At 39.5% G+C, this 15,244-nt stretch overlaps 1 protein-coding gene across 1 annotated transcript in view; it reads right to left on the bottom strand.

The window, feature by feature from the left end:
* Positions 1–4,154, bottom strand: part of DTNA (dystrobrevin alpha) — a 164,052-nt gene extending 159,898 nt beyond the window's left edge. The window contains exon 1 of the mRNA XM_046671167.1: positions 4,102–4,154. Within this exon, the coding sequence (XP_046527123.1) occupies positions 4,102–4,121 (20 nt within the window). The 5' untranslated portion in view covers positions 4,122–4,154. The remainder of the gene's footprint in view (positions 1–4,101) is intronic.
* Positions 4,155–15,244: the final 11,090 nt, after the last annotated feature.

Raw genomic sequence — 15,244 nt, forward strand, 5'->3', positions numbered from 1 at the left:
CCTGGGTTTCAAAAATTATCATTAATTTTATTGAAGAGGCTATAATAATCAATATGAATCTTCTTCATCATGACTCTGTTGAATATCTCTCTCCTTAATAGAGGTAAATGTTTGCAGGTAATTAGCTATTTGTCTGAGAGGGTGGGAGCTCTAGAAATTAAAGCTAAAGTGTTAAGAAACACTACCAACCATTCAAAACTAACAATAAAGCATGATTTAAATAAGAGTTGACAAAAACATGATTCAATTAAAACGTCTTGGCAAAATTTCTAATTTAAAGCAAGTACATCAAAAGTCATTTTGTTTCTTAAGAATGTAAGTATCAAAACAACTATAAAACGAGCCTCCATATAGCCATTATGGAAAACAATGTGGTTTCTAAAAAAACTAAAAATAGAACTACCATATGATCCAGCAATCCCTCTTCTGAGTATATACAATCCCTCTTCTGAGTATATACCCAAAGGAAATTAAATCAGTACCTGGAAGAGATATCTATGCACCCATATTCATCGAAGCATTATTCACATAACCATGATATGGAAACAACTTAAGGGCCCATCAGCAGATGAACAGATAAAGAAATTGTGGTGTATATGTACAATGGACTATTATTCAGCCTCGAAAAAGAAAGAGATCTTGCCATTTGCAACAACATGGATGAAACTGGAAGACATTATAGTAAGAGAAATAAGCCAGACATACAAAGAAAAATATTGCATGATCTCATTTATATATGGATCTAAAAAGGTCGAATATATAGAAGCAGAGAGCAGAACGGTGGCTACCAAGGGTTGGGGGTGAGGGAACAGGGAGATGGTCAAGGGTACAAAGTTGCAGTTACATAGGATGAACAAGTCTAGAGATCTAATGTACAGCATGATGACTATAGTTAATAATACTGTGTATCGTATACTGGAAATTTACTAAGAGAGTAGATTTCAGGAGCTCTCATCATGCACACACAAATGGTAATTATTTGAGGAGAAGATACGTTAATTAGCTTGACTGCAGTAATCATTTCACTATGTATATGTATAGCAAATCATCATGTTGTACACCTTAAACATACGATTATTTAAAAAATAAAATTTAAAAGAAGCTTTCATCTTATGGACTTCTCAGTTATGATGACCGCAGAAATGGACATGTACACAGAGTGTCAGGTGAATAAAGACCACGGAAATTTGGGTCTATATTGATTACACATTCAAAGTCTAATGTCTAAGCCAGCTGATATCTTAGCCCACAACACCAAGCTATGAAGCAAATTCAACTACAAAATTTGTTTTCATTCCAGTTAATAGAAAGGAATGATCTATGCCTTACTATGTACTTGAAACATAGAATAGTGGAATGCTAGCGTTTTTCAGTAATTTCACCTCATCTACGCTACTCCATCTCTCCTCTTTTATAGATAGAGATTTAACCCATTCCAGTACTGATGGGGAAGGAGAAAGCTTGGTTAAGAGATCATTTACACTTTTATCTATCTTTTCTTGTGTCTTCTCTCTGCGTCTCTGTCTCTATCTCCCTCTTGCTCTTTCCCTCCCTCCCTCTTTTATTTTTCCTTTAATAAAAACAGACCACTTTCTACCTCAGATATTGTCAGTATTGAGAATTTCATACTTTAAAATATTTTACCAGGTACCATCTTTCACCAATTCTTGGAAATTTCCTATTCTTAAGTAAGAACAACTTACACCTGTGAAAATGTTTTGTTTTGGAGGACATGCCCATAGCTTGTTCTGTATTCAAAGCAACAAAGGGAGAAACGAAAGAATGAATTCAGATACAAGCCTGGGCATTTATTAAAATGCTTTTGATATTTGTTATCATGGAAATAGTTCCCTTTATTTGCAATCATGGCAAAAAATTGTTTTGAATAATGATTATCACTCCTTGCTCAAATTTGGAAGATGTCTTGATGTATGAAAACTAGAGAGACTAAGAAAATAGCAATGAAAATCACAGAGCACAAATGGATTTAACAACATCTAAGTTTCCCTTTTTGAAGAAAGAGTGGCATATGACCCAACTTGGAATAATTTATTGGCTTTTATCCCAATCAGTGCCAATGCGTGGCAAATAAGTGATTTTAGCTAAGACAGTATTTTTCAAAGACTTTTCTACATACAAACACTCCAGTGAATACCGGACAGTGAATACACTTGAATAACAGTGGGGCTCTGCTACTGTTTAGTTAGGTTTTGTCTCCAAAGCTGCCAAGACAACTTTGTTCTAAGAGGAGAGAAGTTACATAGGTTAGTCCTTAGGTTAAAAATTAAAGGAAATCCTAATGTCTTATGAGAAAGCCAAACATCCAACATCAGTAGAAACCATGAACAAGAAACCAAAATAAGTTATGAATACAGAAATTTTCTTCTTCTTTAACTTGTTCTGTGCATACCAAAGCCTCCCCTTTTGAAGCAAGCTGCCAGGGTGATATATAAACAATGCAGGAGAAGGCGTCTGCGCTCTGGGAATTGATGCCACCCTGAATTGTTTACATTCAGTTCCTACCAGCCTCTGAGCAAAAGAGTTCATTTTATATTAACCCGTTTTGTATTCACTTCTATTTTTAAATCCTCTAAGATACATACAACCACAACGCCTGAAAGAGTAGAATACTAATGGAAACAAAACATGCTGTAAGAATTATAGACAAAACTGAACTATTATTTGGATGAGGCTGGCAGTAATATGATGAAAGAGGAATAAAAGCCCAGATACGATAAATATACTGAATAACATACTGGAGAACTTTTTCTACTGCTTAATTTACTACAAGAGACAAGCAGCTTTGGACCAATGCCACTAATAAGGTGTCCTCTAAGAAAAGTGAACCATTTTCAAAGAAGAAAACTAGGAAACACTTTACTCAGTTTTACGCTGGTCTGAAGATACTAATTATTGCATTCTTTTCACTTCCTTTCTAGTTTTCTCTCTTTTACATGCACAGCACCGCCCCCCCCCCCAACTACCACAGAACTATACAAATTCACAACATTTTAGACTTTCAAATTAAAAACAGATGAAATTGGAGGTGGAGGTGTTGGGGTGGGGGGACAGGAGAAATCTGTCCTGTGCCCATGTGGGGGTGGGGGTGGGGGGCGACAGTGAAATTCCACCCAGCAAGTTATGCCACTGAAACAGAAGAAGTAAGGAGTTCAGTTTCATAGATTCAATTGTACCTTACCTGGTTTTGTAGTTAAATGCACCAACATGCCTCTAATTCTTCCTCTAAAGTACTATATATGCTGAAAGCTATAGTATTTGACCTTACACATTTCCACAGAAAAAACTCCAAAGTAACCTTTAACTTCAATAAAATGCTGTGTTCATTCTTCCCCTTGTGCTCAACACACAGCAATCTAATACACCTCATCATGTGGTCCGTTACCATGGGAGCAATGAATCCAGCTGCTGAAATACAAAAGACTGACAAAAAGTTGCTTTTTTCCCCTCCACCCACCCTGACAAAGTCAGATTTTTTTTTTTCTGTATGACAAGTCTAATTTGAATATGTTTCTGTTGCTGACTCAACTTCATGAACAAGGAAAAAAAAAAAGAAAAATGAATAACAGAGGTATAAGAATAAAAGGTCTCTGAAAGCATTTAAACCACCCAATGAAATAACTATATGCATTTTTAAGTTGCCACTAATCCCTTAAAATACTGATCATTACTCACTACTTCTGCCAACCAAATATTTTTAAATGCCGGTTACTAGCTCATTAGGAAATGCAGCAATAATCTCACAGCTCCTTTAAAAATATTTAAAAAATACATTAAACGATTCAGTAAACACAGAAGCTAAAAACACTACATCAGTATATGAAGGGCTAGTCTCAAAATATTTTTCTAGAGCAAACTTTTAATCACAGCTCAGAAGGGGGAGGTAAAAATCTTTATTTTCTTTTCATCAAAACCCTGTGTTTAACCATCACTTAATCAGATTAGATTGCAGCTCTATTTTAAATGATCATAGATTTGCATCTGTGGTGATACAGCCATACTAGGATCAACCCAACTATATTTAGGGGCCTTATGTTAAGAGTAGAGGTCTTGGAGTAGGGACAATATCAACTCTGAACAAACCTGGGCACCCCCAAACTCATGGCTACACAATTAAGACTTCTGGGGTCACCTTCAGTTTATTCCCAGTACTTTAAGGAAGGCTGACAGGAGTTCTGGGTGACCGGGGCTTCACCTCATTTCAGCCGCTCTTTCTCTCTCCCACCAGGGACATCGCTGACAGCTGGTGCTCCCTGTCCTCCAGCCAGCACTGCTTTGTCCCTCAGGTCTTGCATTGCTACCCTGCTGCTACCACAGCCTTGCTTACTTCCCAAATTTAGCTCATATTTCATAATAGTTTGTTTACATCTCTGTCTCTCTCTCTCTTTAGATAAAGACTCTCCTAGAAGGGCAATGCTGTCTAATTCATCTTTCTACAGCAAGTAACCAGCAAAGGACTGGCCATAACGCAGGGCTCAGTGGCTGTTTCTTGAATGGATAAAGCAGGGAATGAAGGCTGTACCTCAGCTCCTCCAGGACTGTGTTCAGAGGACCCCTTGCTGTGGTTAAACCCTCAAGGGGTGCACACAGGCTTTTCCTTAATATTCTGCAAAGGGAGGCAGACAAGAAGGTCTCTTAAGAAGAGCAACCAGGGAGTGGAGTCACCCAGATGTGGGTTTGAAACCCAGCTCTCACCCACACTAGTTTTGTGATCTTGGATAGATCATTTCACCTCTCTAAACCTGGTTTACTCTTCTGTAAAGTTCCTCCTTTAAAGAGTTATGAAAAAGGATGAAATGAGAAAGTCCAAGGAAAGCACCAAGCGCTAAGCTTGATCCATACTAAAGGCTCAATCAAGTACTGCTAATATTACTTAGTAATAATGTCTATGACTTTTGAACAAGAGAAACCATGAGAAAGCTCACTGACACCTGACTTTCTCTTGCTGAGAAAACTGTCATTTTCAACCAGATACACATTATCAATCATATACTTCACAATAGGAGTTTGGGTAATGACAGCATAAATACAGTGACCACATCAGGCAAATACCTAGGGTTGCTTGCTCCCACCTACAAACCATCAGTGGGGGAACGACCAGGCCAAAGGTTATATATACTCCCAATGCAAAAGGGACCTTGGGAAGAGGGTTACACTTGGCAGTCGATTTAAAAAATTTTTAAATATGCAAGAAAAAACACATTAAGCAAAGCAATTCATTTTGATATTCATATTGGATTCTCTAGAAATGGTCTATATGCTATTTATTAGTGATTTTTTTCAAATTAAAATGGATAACGAATTTTCATCATAAAGAGCTTCAGAATAGAAATTATAGACTCAGATCATATTTTTAACAATTTCCCAGTGTTGGATCAACAGTAGTTAAAAGGTCACTTCGATCTGTTACAAGGGCTGTAAATTGCTCACCAGTACAGACTTTTAACTGTTTTTCTCTACAGTCGTCTAACTCAGGAAATTACCTGACACCAAAGCCAATTGCCTAGGAAAATTAGCATTAAAACCCCTTTGAACATTTGTAGTGCAGAGAAGCAGCCAAGGGTTAAAGAAAACCTGTGGCAGAGAGAAAACTTTCAACACAGGAAGTCGCCAGAAAGAATAAAATAAGTGTTGCACATTGCAAGATCTCTCTATCATTAAAAAAAAATAGTCCTACAACAAATCAGTACCGACTATTAAAATAGCTTTGGCACCACTACAACTCTGGAAAGTTCTTAAGTGTTGTGACTCATGATGACACAGTCCTATAAAGCGCGTAAATGAGGCAGAACAGGGAAAAGGCAAGAAGCACAGACACCGGAAAATCAGCACCCCCCAATCCTCTTCAGGACAGTTGATGAAGGAAAGACTAACAGAACCACAATTTGAATAATTCATACTATTCTCATATGTGGCTGGCTGAATAGAGACTCTTTCACCGCCTGCATTCATTTCTTTGGCAGTCTTTACTTTGTGCCTTTTTTCTCCTACAGATTGGTTATGTATCTAATTGACCTTCTTTTTGTAAATTTAAGAGCCTATCATTTATCTAGTTAATGTAGACTGCTAAGAGAGCATTTAATATGAGTAGCAAACATCCTTTGTCTGATAGTAAAGTGTCTTGTTTGATTCTCTCTCTTAAGCATTTGGAATATGATGCCAGTCTATTTGGTTTCACAAAGTTTTAAATCCCCCTTTGCACATGTTAAGATTAACTTCTCGCTCAGTGTGAACAAAATTTGTAACATAATCTGTGCTGGTGTGACCCACTTAATTTCCTAAGAAGAATCCAGCCACCTAGGGAGAAAAAGTTTTTGCAACATAATGCTTCAGAACGTGTCCCGGGAAGTCTGTTTGTCAAGTCCTGGTCCCACAGTGACGGAAGGGAGCTCACTAGGTTATTTGCTTCACTGCTCGCTCATCAGATGTGAGGGCACCTAATTCCCCACAAACTCAAGGTAACAACATGAGCTCAGAGGTCATGAGCTTGAATTAAGCAGCCTGGTTACAAAAAAACTGGCTGCTAATGTTAACGAAATTAAAACAAGACAAAACAATTTGAACCTCTGCAAAGGCAACTTTTCAGGTCCCATTATAAAATTGTTATTTTATAATACCACAAGGTGCTTTATTGTTAGGGTACTGGTTTCAATCAAATAAGAAAACTTGTTAACAGCAACAAAAAAAGATTGTGATCTATTGAACAATTTCTGCAAGCACATAGTTTCTCGGGCCGCTTTGAGCAGCTGACCTAAAAAATATTAATCGGATTAGTATCTATTCTATTCATGAAAATTTCTTATGAGGGAACAAGGCCCTTGCAAGCCATCTCAATTTATATAAGTCAACATCAAGATATTCTATTTTACCCTTAAGATATTTTCAAAACATGCCCTCGTCTTTTGAATTGTATTAACGGTGCTATAAATAATACCTGTTTTTAAATAGCGCTGTGAAATTGACGGCTACATACCCTACAGATAACTTACTGTGAACCTTGAATCATTTTGCCCTCCTAACTTACAGAAATTTATTCCTGAATTTCTGCTTTTGTATTTCTCATCTCTTTCAAATTCATAATTATACAGTTATATTCTGGATTTTTCCTTAGCCAAAAATAGACTCGGTTTTTAAACTTAATATTTAAAAGTTACGCTGCTTATCCATTTTCTTACTAAAAGGTAATATCACATGTCCCATGTAGAAAAGACAAAAAATACAGAAACATACGTGAAATAACATTAAAAGCACAGATAATTCAACTATCTAAAATAACCAATATTGACATTTGAATTCCTTTCTTTAATTTATATATTAAAAATCCTGGATAATTCCAAATATTGCTTTCTTCTGCTTAACGAAAGACATATAAAATAAGCACACTCTGGTATTGTATATTCTTTGAAAGTGCTTTTTTTTAAAAAAGATTTTATTATTTCCTTTTTCTCCCCAACGCCCCCGGGTACATAGTTCTATATTCTTCGTTGTGGATTCTTCTAGTTGTGGTATGTGGCATGCTGCCTCAGCGTGGTTTGATGAGCAGTGCCATGTCCACGCCCAGGATTCGAACCAACGAAACACTGGGCCGCCTGCAGCCGAGCGCGCGAACTTAACCACTCGGCTACGGGGCCAGCCCCTGAAAGTGTTTTTTAATAGTTGCATAAAATTCTACCATTTGGATATATCAGAATTTATCTAGCCATCCATTATTGTTAAACGTATATTTAGTCTTTTCCAGGTTTCTTATTATAAGCAATATACTTTGTATATAAATTCTTGGTTACATCTTGGGTTATTTCCTTAGAATAGATTCCTGTGGGGGAGGAAGGATTATTGAGTTTAGGTTAGAAAATCTAAGCTCAGAATTTTAGAATATGCAGGATGCACACCTATAATTTAGTATAATACTTGATTTTATTAATGAGGAAACTGGGGCTCCATTATGTGAGATAACTGGCTCAAAGTCCTGCCATGAACCCTTCTAGCACTAGAACAGAAACTGGGGTTCTTTGCGAGTCCACTTGGCTTTTTGTAAATTCACCATGCTGACTCTAAAGGGCTATTCGTCTCTGATGCTCCCTCCCAATTCCGTTTGGTATCGTCTGTGAAACTCCACGAATGTGCTCTAGAGTCCAAGGCAGGAATGGGAGTTACCTGGAGATGGGCGATGCTGGTTTTTTTGTCAGGATCAATCCACATGGCAGAATCTCTAAAGCTACCTTCCACTGATAGAAAATCAGAATGGATACTGAGAAGAAGCAAATATTCTCCCAGAAAAAAATCTGCACCGAGGAGGACATAATGGAAAAAGGTTCCAAGAGAACTGAGAGGTCAGTTAGTGAGCTCAAACTGATGGAAAACTAGGCAGAGGTCCTTGGTGGGCTCTGAGTTCTATGGCCTTGCATTCTGTCAGGAGAGCAGAGCTGTGTGAACTGAGTGGCAGACTGGTAACTCACAGGGAAAGGGGAACAAGTCTCTATCTGGTCACCCTCTGTGACAATTCCATGCCCTGTAAACCCGGGTGTGTTTGCAAAGCCATGATGATGTCTCCATTTGACAGGATACATTCTTTCTCAGCTACAGCAAAAAGGGAAGGATATTTCTGAAAACCAAGTCTACCTGTGAAGTCAAGGAAACAGGCAGATTCCTGAGACTTTGCTCTTGAAAGAATTCATTTTCTTAGTCTGAATACACAGTACACAGAGATCATTGTCTCTTGGTCTCTTTCGTGTGGCTTATTCTAAAGTGAGATGACATTCTAATTCAATAAATTTTAATTAAGTGCCTTCTAAAAGCACATATTGTACTAGATGTAGGCAAAGAAATATAAATGGCCTGCAACCTAGATGGGGAGATAAGACTATGGATGAAGAAAGCATAGCTGTAGATATAATATACGAGAAAAAATATAATTAACAACTTTTGAGTAGACAGATAATTTAATTAGGTCATTTTAAGCAGAACATGTAGGGAGAAAAAAATCACCCGTTCAGTGCGCCCTGAGCTTGGAAAGCACTTGTTCTTGGAATATTAGGTGTGTTTTCCCCGATTCTTTTACTTTGTCTTCAGGGACTTGGAGTGTATCAGCAAAGTGTACATTCTAAAGCTCTGTGGAGGGGTGCCTGGCATGCCCTAGGAGCATATTCAGTGACCAAGATTAGCTAGAGGAAGGACAGGAGTTACTGAGCTTCTCCCTTCCTTTGTAATGTGCCCCGGGGAAAGGACAAGGAATGAAGCGATTGGTGGAGAGGTGAGGCGGAGAGGATGAACAGTAACTGTCTATCAAGTAATATGTGTATATATATATATCATAGGTAATGAGATGGAGAGATTAGGAAGCAAATGCAATGTCATGTACCCTGTAAAGCACTCAGTAAAAGTTAACTATTGACGACAAGTGTGATAAAAATAAAAGATGTTCGATAATGAAGCAAGTTAGGAGAAAAAATAATGCCGACTATAGAGAGTAAATTATTATGGAAAAACAGAGTAAGAAACAGTTGAAAAAGGATATAAGATGACTTAAGGGGAAAGATAAAAAGAGAAGCATATGTGGTTCAATAGAATACAGAGCAAAATGACCCAGAAGAGGTAACAGGAAAAGAAGACCGAAGAAATACACACTACCAAGAAAATTGTTTGAATACACCGAGACACGTGACAAAATAATATTTGAAATTTCATTCAATATACTTAAGTGAATTCAGTTTTTGGAATGAATTAAAATAGGTTCATTTGGCAGTTAAACACATTTTATATAAATTGACCCATAACATAAAGATATTGGGCACTTTGGCCCCTTCTGGGTGTCTGTGGTGGCAAATACTGCATCTGCAGAGACTATCCATCTGACATTTCAAAGGCTCCCATATACGACGTTGAGGAGTTCCCTGGAGTCAGTGTGGGAGGTATTATCCTTGCTCCACACTTCACACCAGTCAATTCCTCATCTGGCCACTGCCTTCCATTTAGAACCTCACAGTGACGTGCGAAATGGAGGAACTGGAGAGACCCTTATAGAACGGCGAACAATAAACAGGAAGAGAAGTGGCATAGAAGCCTGGGAGGGAGGCACTTAAGCATTTGAACGGATATCTGCACGTAAATAATGGTGAGCAGGTGTTCTTCGTGTTTTACCGAAGGCACCACAGCATGCTTTTGCCAGGTGAGACATTAGGAAGGACCTTTTCATATAATATCAAATTTATAGCTTGTAAGTAAAACACAGCAGAAAGGCATTAGCAGTCTACGTTGTTCATCAGAGATAAAAAGAGTTTTGGAGGCTATTAGCTGCTCATATTTGTTACGGATGTAAAGGCACTTTACATCCTAGTGAAGACAGAATTATGTGTTTATATGCTCCTACACACACACACTCAACAGAGATAAACCCTAAGTCACACATTAGATCCTGCGATTCGGATTGCTCACCTGCATTGTCATAGTTGTAGCAATAATTTCCAAAGTATTAAATACAAACACTATTTGTTTTATTTATTTCAGGCTTTATGATATCTTTGGTAAATATCGTAGATCAATTAAAAAATAAAAGTGAGCAAAAATACTTTCTAATCACTTGTAATCCCAGCAACCACAGTTAACATTTTTGTATTTACCTATTCATATCCATCTCTATGTAAATAAGTAGATTTACATATTTTGTAAATATCTACAAAAATTGATCTGTATCATCATACACAAATGTCATACTTGATTTTAAAATGGATTGTTGCTTTTCAAATTGCATCCTTTCCCATAGACTTAGGGAGGCTACAGACTTCATGATGATCTTTTTTGGGATAAATTTTAACGGGCCTATTGTGCCTAGCCTGGAAGACAGCGGCAGAGAGAAGAGAAGCTAAGCCACTCAAAAATACTGTGTTCATTTTGGGTGGTATAGCTGGAAAATTATGAGTTATGAACTGGAATGGGAAGGGTCTGCGGACTAGCTCCAAGCAGAATGGGTGCTGAAGTTCCGAACATGGTGGATGAGGTCCAGGTCAAGGGGGACTCCTACCTGAAGGCGAAGCAGGTTCTAAAACATGGTGGCCCCGGAGGAAACAGCCAATGTGGGACCCCTTCTGAAGGGTGTGACTATGGTCTCAGGAATAATTATGATGATGGCTAATTTTAAATATTCTGACATAATATCTCTCTGTTATCATCAAGATTTTAGGAAACATTTGAGAATTGTTCTCAGCTTCATAGTGGGTAACTAAGTCTGTGTCCATGCTTGGAATGGGATATGAAGAAAGACTATCCTCTCTGAGAAAGTGACACTTGAGATGATACCTCTGAAAAATGAGGAGGAGGCCTTTCAGCCAAAGAGAAGAGCACATGGGAGGTCCCTGAGGCGGGAGAGAGCCTGATGTGTTCAAGGAACGCAAGAAGACCAGCGTGGTTGGAGCATTATGCATAAAGGGCAGAGGGTCATGGCATGGAGAAGTTGGCAGGGACCAGAGCTTTGTAGGCCATGTTAAGGATTCTGTAATTTACTCTAAGTGCAGTGGGAAGCTTTTGAAGAATTTAAAACATAAGAGTAACATAATCCAACTTTTATTTTTAAAAGAACACCCTAGCTATGGTGTGGAGAATGGCTATGTGTAGGGCAAGAGTGGATAAAGTGAAACCAGTCTGGAGGCCAACTGGTGATTCTGGACCAAAATGCTGACAATGGAGACACTGAGAAGGGTACACATTTAAAATATATTTTGGGGGTGGAATTGACGGGAATCAGTCATAGATTGAATGTGGGAGGTGAGCGAGAATAGGGTGTAAAGAAAAACTCCCAGCATTCTGAAATGAGGTGCCATTTACTGCACAGCAGAATCTGGGTGCAGGAGCATGTTGAGACATCTCTGAGACAGTTAAGCAGTGATGTCACACAGGCTATGTCTATATATGCCTGAAGCCCTGAAGATAGAGCTTGGATGGAGATGTACGTGTGGGAGTTGTAGGCACAAAGAGATTGTTTCAAAGCCACGGGGAAAGGAGAGCATATGTGGAGAAGCATGCCCAAGACTCCTCCCCAAGACAGAAGGCTCAGGGAGGTGGGAGGAAAACCTTGTGAACGTGTTTCTATGGAAGTTACGATAGAAGAGTTTTCAGAAAGAAAGAGGTGATCTTTGAGTTGAAAGCTATTGGGAGGTTGAGTAAGATGAGAATTGAAAAAGCATTCATTGGTTTCGGAATATGGAGACAACGATGACCTTAATAAGAAGCTTTCTCGTGGAATGGTGAGGGGCAGCAGAAGAATGGGAGGTGAGGAAGTGAAGTCAGGCTGTATAAACAATTTCTTTTTCTGGAGAAAGTTGGGTTTGTAGGAGAGCAGACGTGGGGCAGCAACAGAAAGGAAATGTGAAATCAGGAGAATATTTCAAATATAGGAGACTCTGGAAAATATTTACATGCTGAGGGGTGTGGTCCACTAGAGAGACTGATGATGTGGGAGAGAAAATGGCTGACCAAATAAATGTGCTCAGTTCTTAAGAGGGTAAAAGGGGATGTGATACAAGAATATGTGCAGAGAAATTGCCTCTCCTCTGACATGAGGGAAGAAGGAGTTGAAGGCTGCAGATAAAGGGATATTTGTACATTTGAGAATGGAAAGAGGGAATTCCTACCTGATGGCTTCCATTGTCTCAATGAAGTAAGAAGCAAGGTTGCTAGCTCAGAATGAGGAATGGGGAGAAGAGGTTTGAGGCAAGCGGAGAAATAATGAACTAGTCATTGTGGAGAGTAGGAGAGTGAGCTGACTAGAAGAACAGTAGGCTAGCCACAGTGTTGGAAGCACACCTAAAGCGGTGATCGTGAGCCCAGCATGATACTAGCATGCTCAGTTGTGTGGTTTTCTTCAACGAAGCTCAGCCAAACAGGTGAAAGTATGGCTAAGTCAGGGGAGTGGGTTCATCCACGGCTCAGCTATTGCCTGAATATGATGGGAGGGAAGATGTGCAAGGGAGTCGAAGGTACATAAAAGAGAAGTTTGTACAAGAGGTGGACGATGGAATCTAAGCAAGCAAGGAGGGAAGTAAAGGCAGCAGGAGATTGTTCACTAGTGAGAAAGAACTAGGACCAAAAGACCCTGTCACGAACATGAAGAATTGCAAATGTGGAGATCAGAGCCGGAAGGGTAGGATGTGGTGTGTGGAGAGTGGGATACCTTATTTTCTGCTTGTGGGAGCGGTTCAGTTTCTGAAGATAACTAGCTCCAGTGATCAAAGAAGTGGATTGCTGAGATCAAATGGAAGGATTTTTCCTGGATACAAGGAAGGTATCGACTGGATCATCCATAAGTATACTAAAGTAATCAGAATGGAGATAAAAGTTGTAGTGGGGATATCCATGTGACCTACGCAGAGCCAATCAAAGTCCTGTGGGAAACAAAGTTAAGCTCTTTTCTCTGTGATCTATGGCCGGGTAGATTATGTATGCTGCGAAGTGCTGGTGGCTTTCCTTATAAGTGCACTGATAGAGCCTCCTTAAGTATTAATCCAACACCAGAGAAAAATTGAGCTGAGAAAGGGGAAAGAGCCAAGGTCCTGAGCATAACCTCTGAACCCCTGAATCTACCCTTTCTGAAGCCTGACTGTCCCTGTTTTGTTAAGCTAGCCTGAGTGATTTTTTTTTCTTGTCACTTGTAAACACAAAGCATAAACTAATATGTGTGGGTCTGTGTCACAAAAAAGAAATATATGGAAACGTAACAGGTTTGTTGTTTGCCTACCTAATATCCATTCTTCCATTTTTCTTTGTGGGCAGAACTCTTATCCATGCCTCCACCATAGGTCTCAAGGACGGATCTAAGTCAACCACTGCTATTGCAATCCCCTTGGCAGTGATGCCAGGAACATATGAAGGAAAATTTGCTGGGGGGAGGGTAGTGGGTTGAGTAGTGTGATGGTTAATTTTATGTGTCAACTTGACTGGGCCATGAAGTGCTCAGATAGCTCTTTAAATATTATTCTGGGTGTGTCGGGTGTTTCTAGGTGAGATTAACGTTTGAATCAGCAGATTTAGTAAAGCAGATTGCCCCCAGCATGGGTGAGTCTCATCCAGTCTATTGCATGCCTGAATTGAACAAAAGGCTGAGCAGGAGAGAATTTGCTCTCTCTGCCCGGAGGTCTTGGTCTTTGAGCAGGGACATCAGTCTTCTCCTGCTTTCTGACTCAGACTGGAACTTAGTTCATCGGCTCTCCTGGTTCTCAGCCCTTCCGACTGCAGACCTGGGGACTTAGGCTCCACACGTGTGTGATCGAATTCTTTATAATAAGTTTCTTTCCATATATATCCTATTGGTTCTGTTTCTCTGCAGCATTCTAATACAAATAATGTCCTTCAAAAATTCCTGTTCACCAAGAAACTCAGAATGTGACCTTATTTGGAAATAGAGACTTTGTAGATGTAATTAGCTAAATGATCAAGATGAGATCATACTGGATTAGGGAAGGTCCTAAATCCAGTGACTGGTATCCTTATAAGAAGAGGAGAGGACAAAGAGAGAGACACACATACAAGGAGAAGGCGATGTAAAGATGGCGGCAGAGACTAGAGTGATCCAGCCACAAGCCAAGAAATGCCAGTGATTGCAGGAGCCACCAGAAGTTAGGAAGAGGCAAGGAAGGATTCTTCCCCAAGCCTTTAGAGGGAACGTATCCCTGCCAACATCTTGATTTCAGACTTTTCTCCTCCAGAACTCTGAGAGAATAAGTTTTTGTTGTTATAAGCCACCAAGTTTGTGGCTCACAGATCAAAAAATGTTGGTGAATGAGGAAATGGTGAATGATTCTCCCTGGCGGGGGCACAGGCTGAGTGGTGAGTAATGGCCAAAGAAGAACCTGAAAAAGTAGTAGGGCTCAGCTTGCCATCACCGGAAGTATGGAAAAGCAGCAGATGCTAGATCGTGTGAAGGACTAGGTCAAGGGGATTATGAGTCAAGAAGCAAAATCATGCTCTGAAAATAGAATTCTGTTTTCTTTTCACATGCCATAGGTGACGGGGTTCTTTTGCAAGTGTTGGCTAAGGTAAATCGTCTGCTTCCTGTTTTGTGATTGTCAACATTTCCCGGGGGTTTCACACTGCCACTGCCTAGCTGCTGCCCTTGCTCTTCCAGTAGCTCAGATTCACTGAGGGACAAGCAACAAGCAGGCAAGAGGGCTTCTCCAACAGGAGAAATTAGCCTGTCACTCCTTTAAAGGAGGAGTGTCACATCCTCCTGTGACACTTG

Source organism: Equus quagga, chromosome 9 (assembly GCF_021613505.1).
Source record: "Equus quagga isolate Etosha38 chromosome 9, UCLA_HA_Equagga_1.0, whole genome shotgun sequence".
NCBI classification, from domain to species: Eukaryota; Metazoa; Chordata; class Mammalia; order Perissodactyla; family Equidae; genus Equus; species Equus quagga.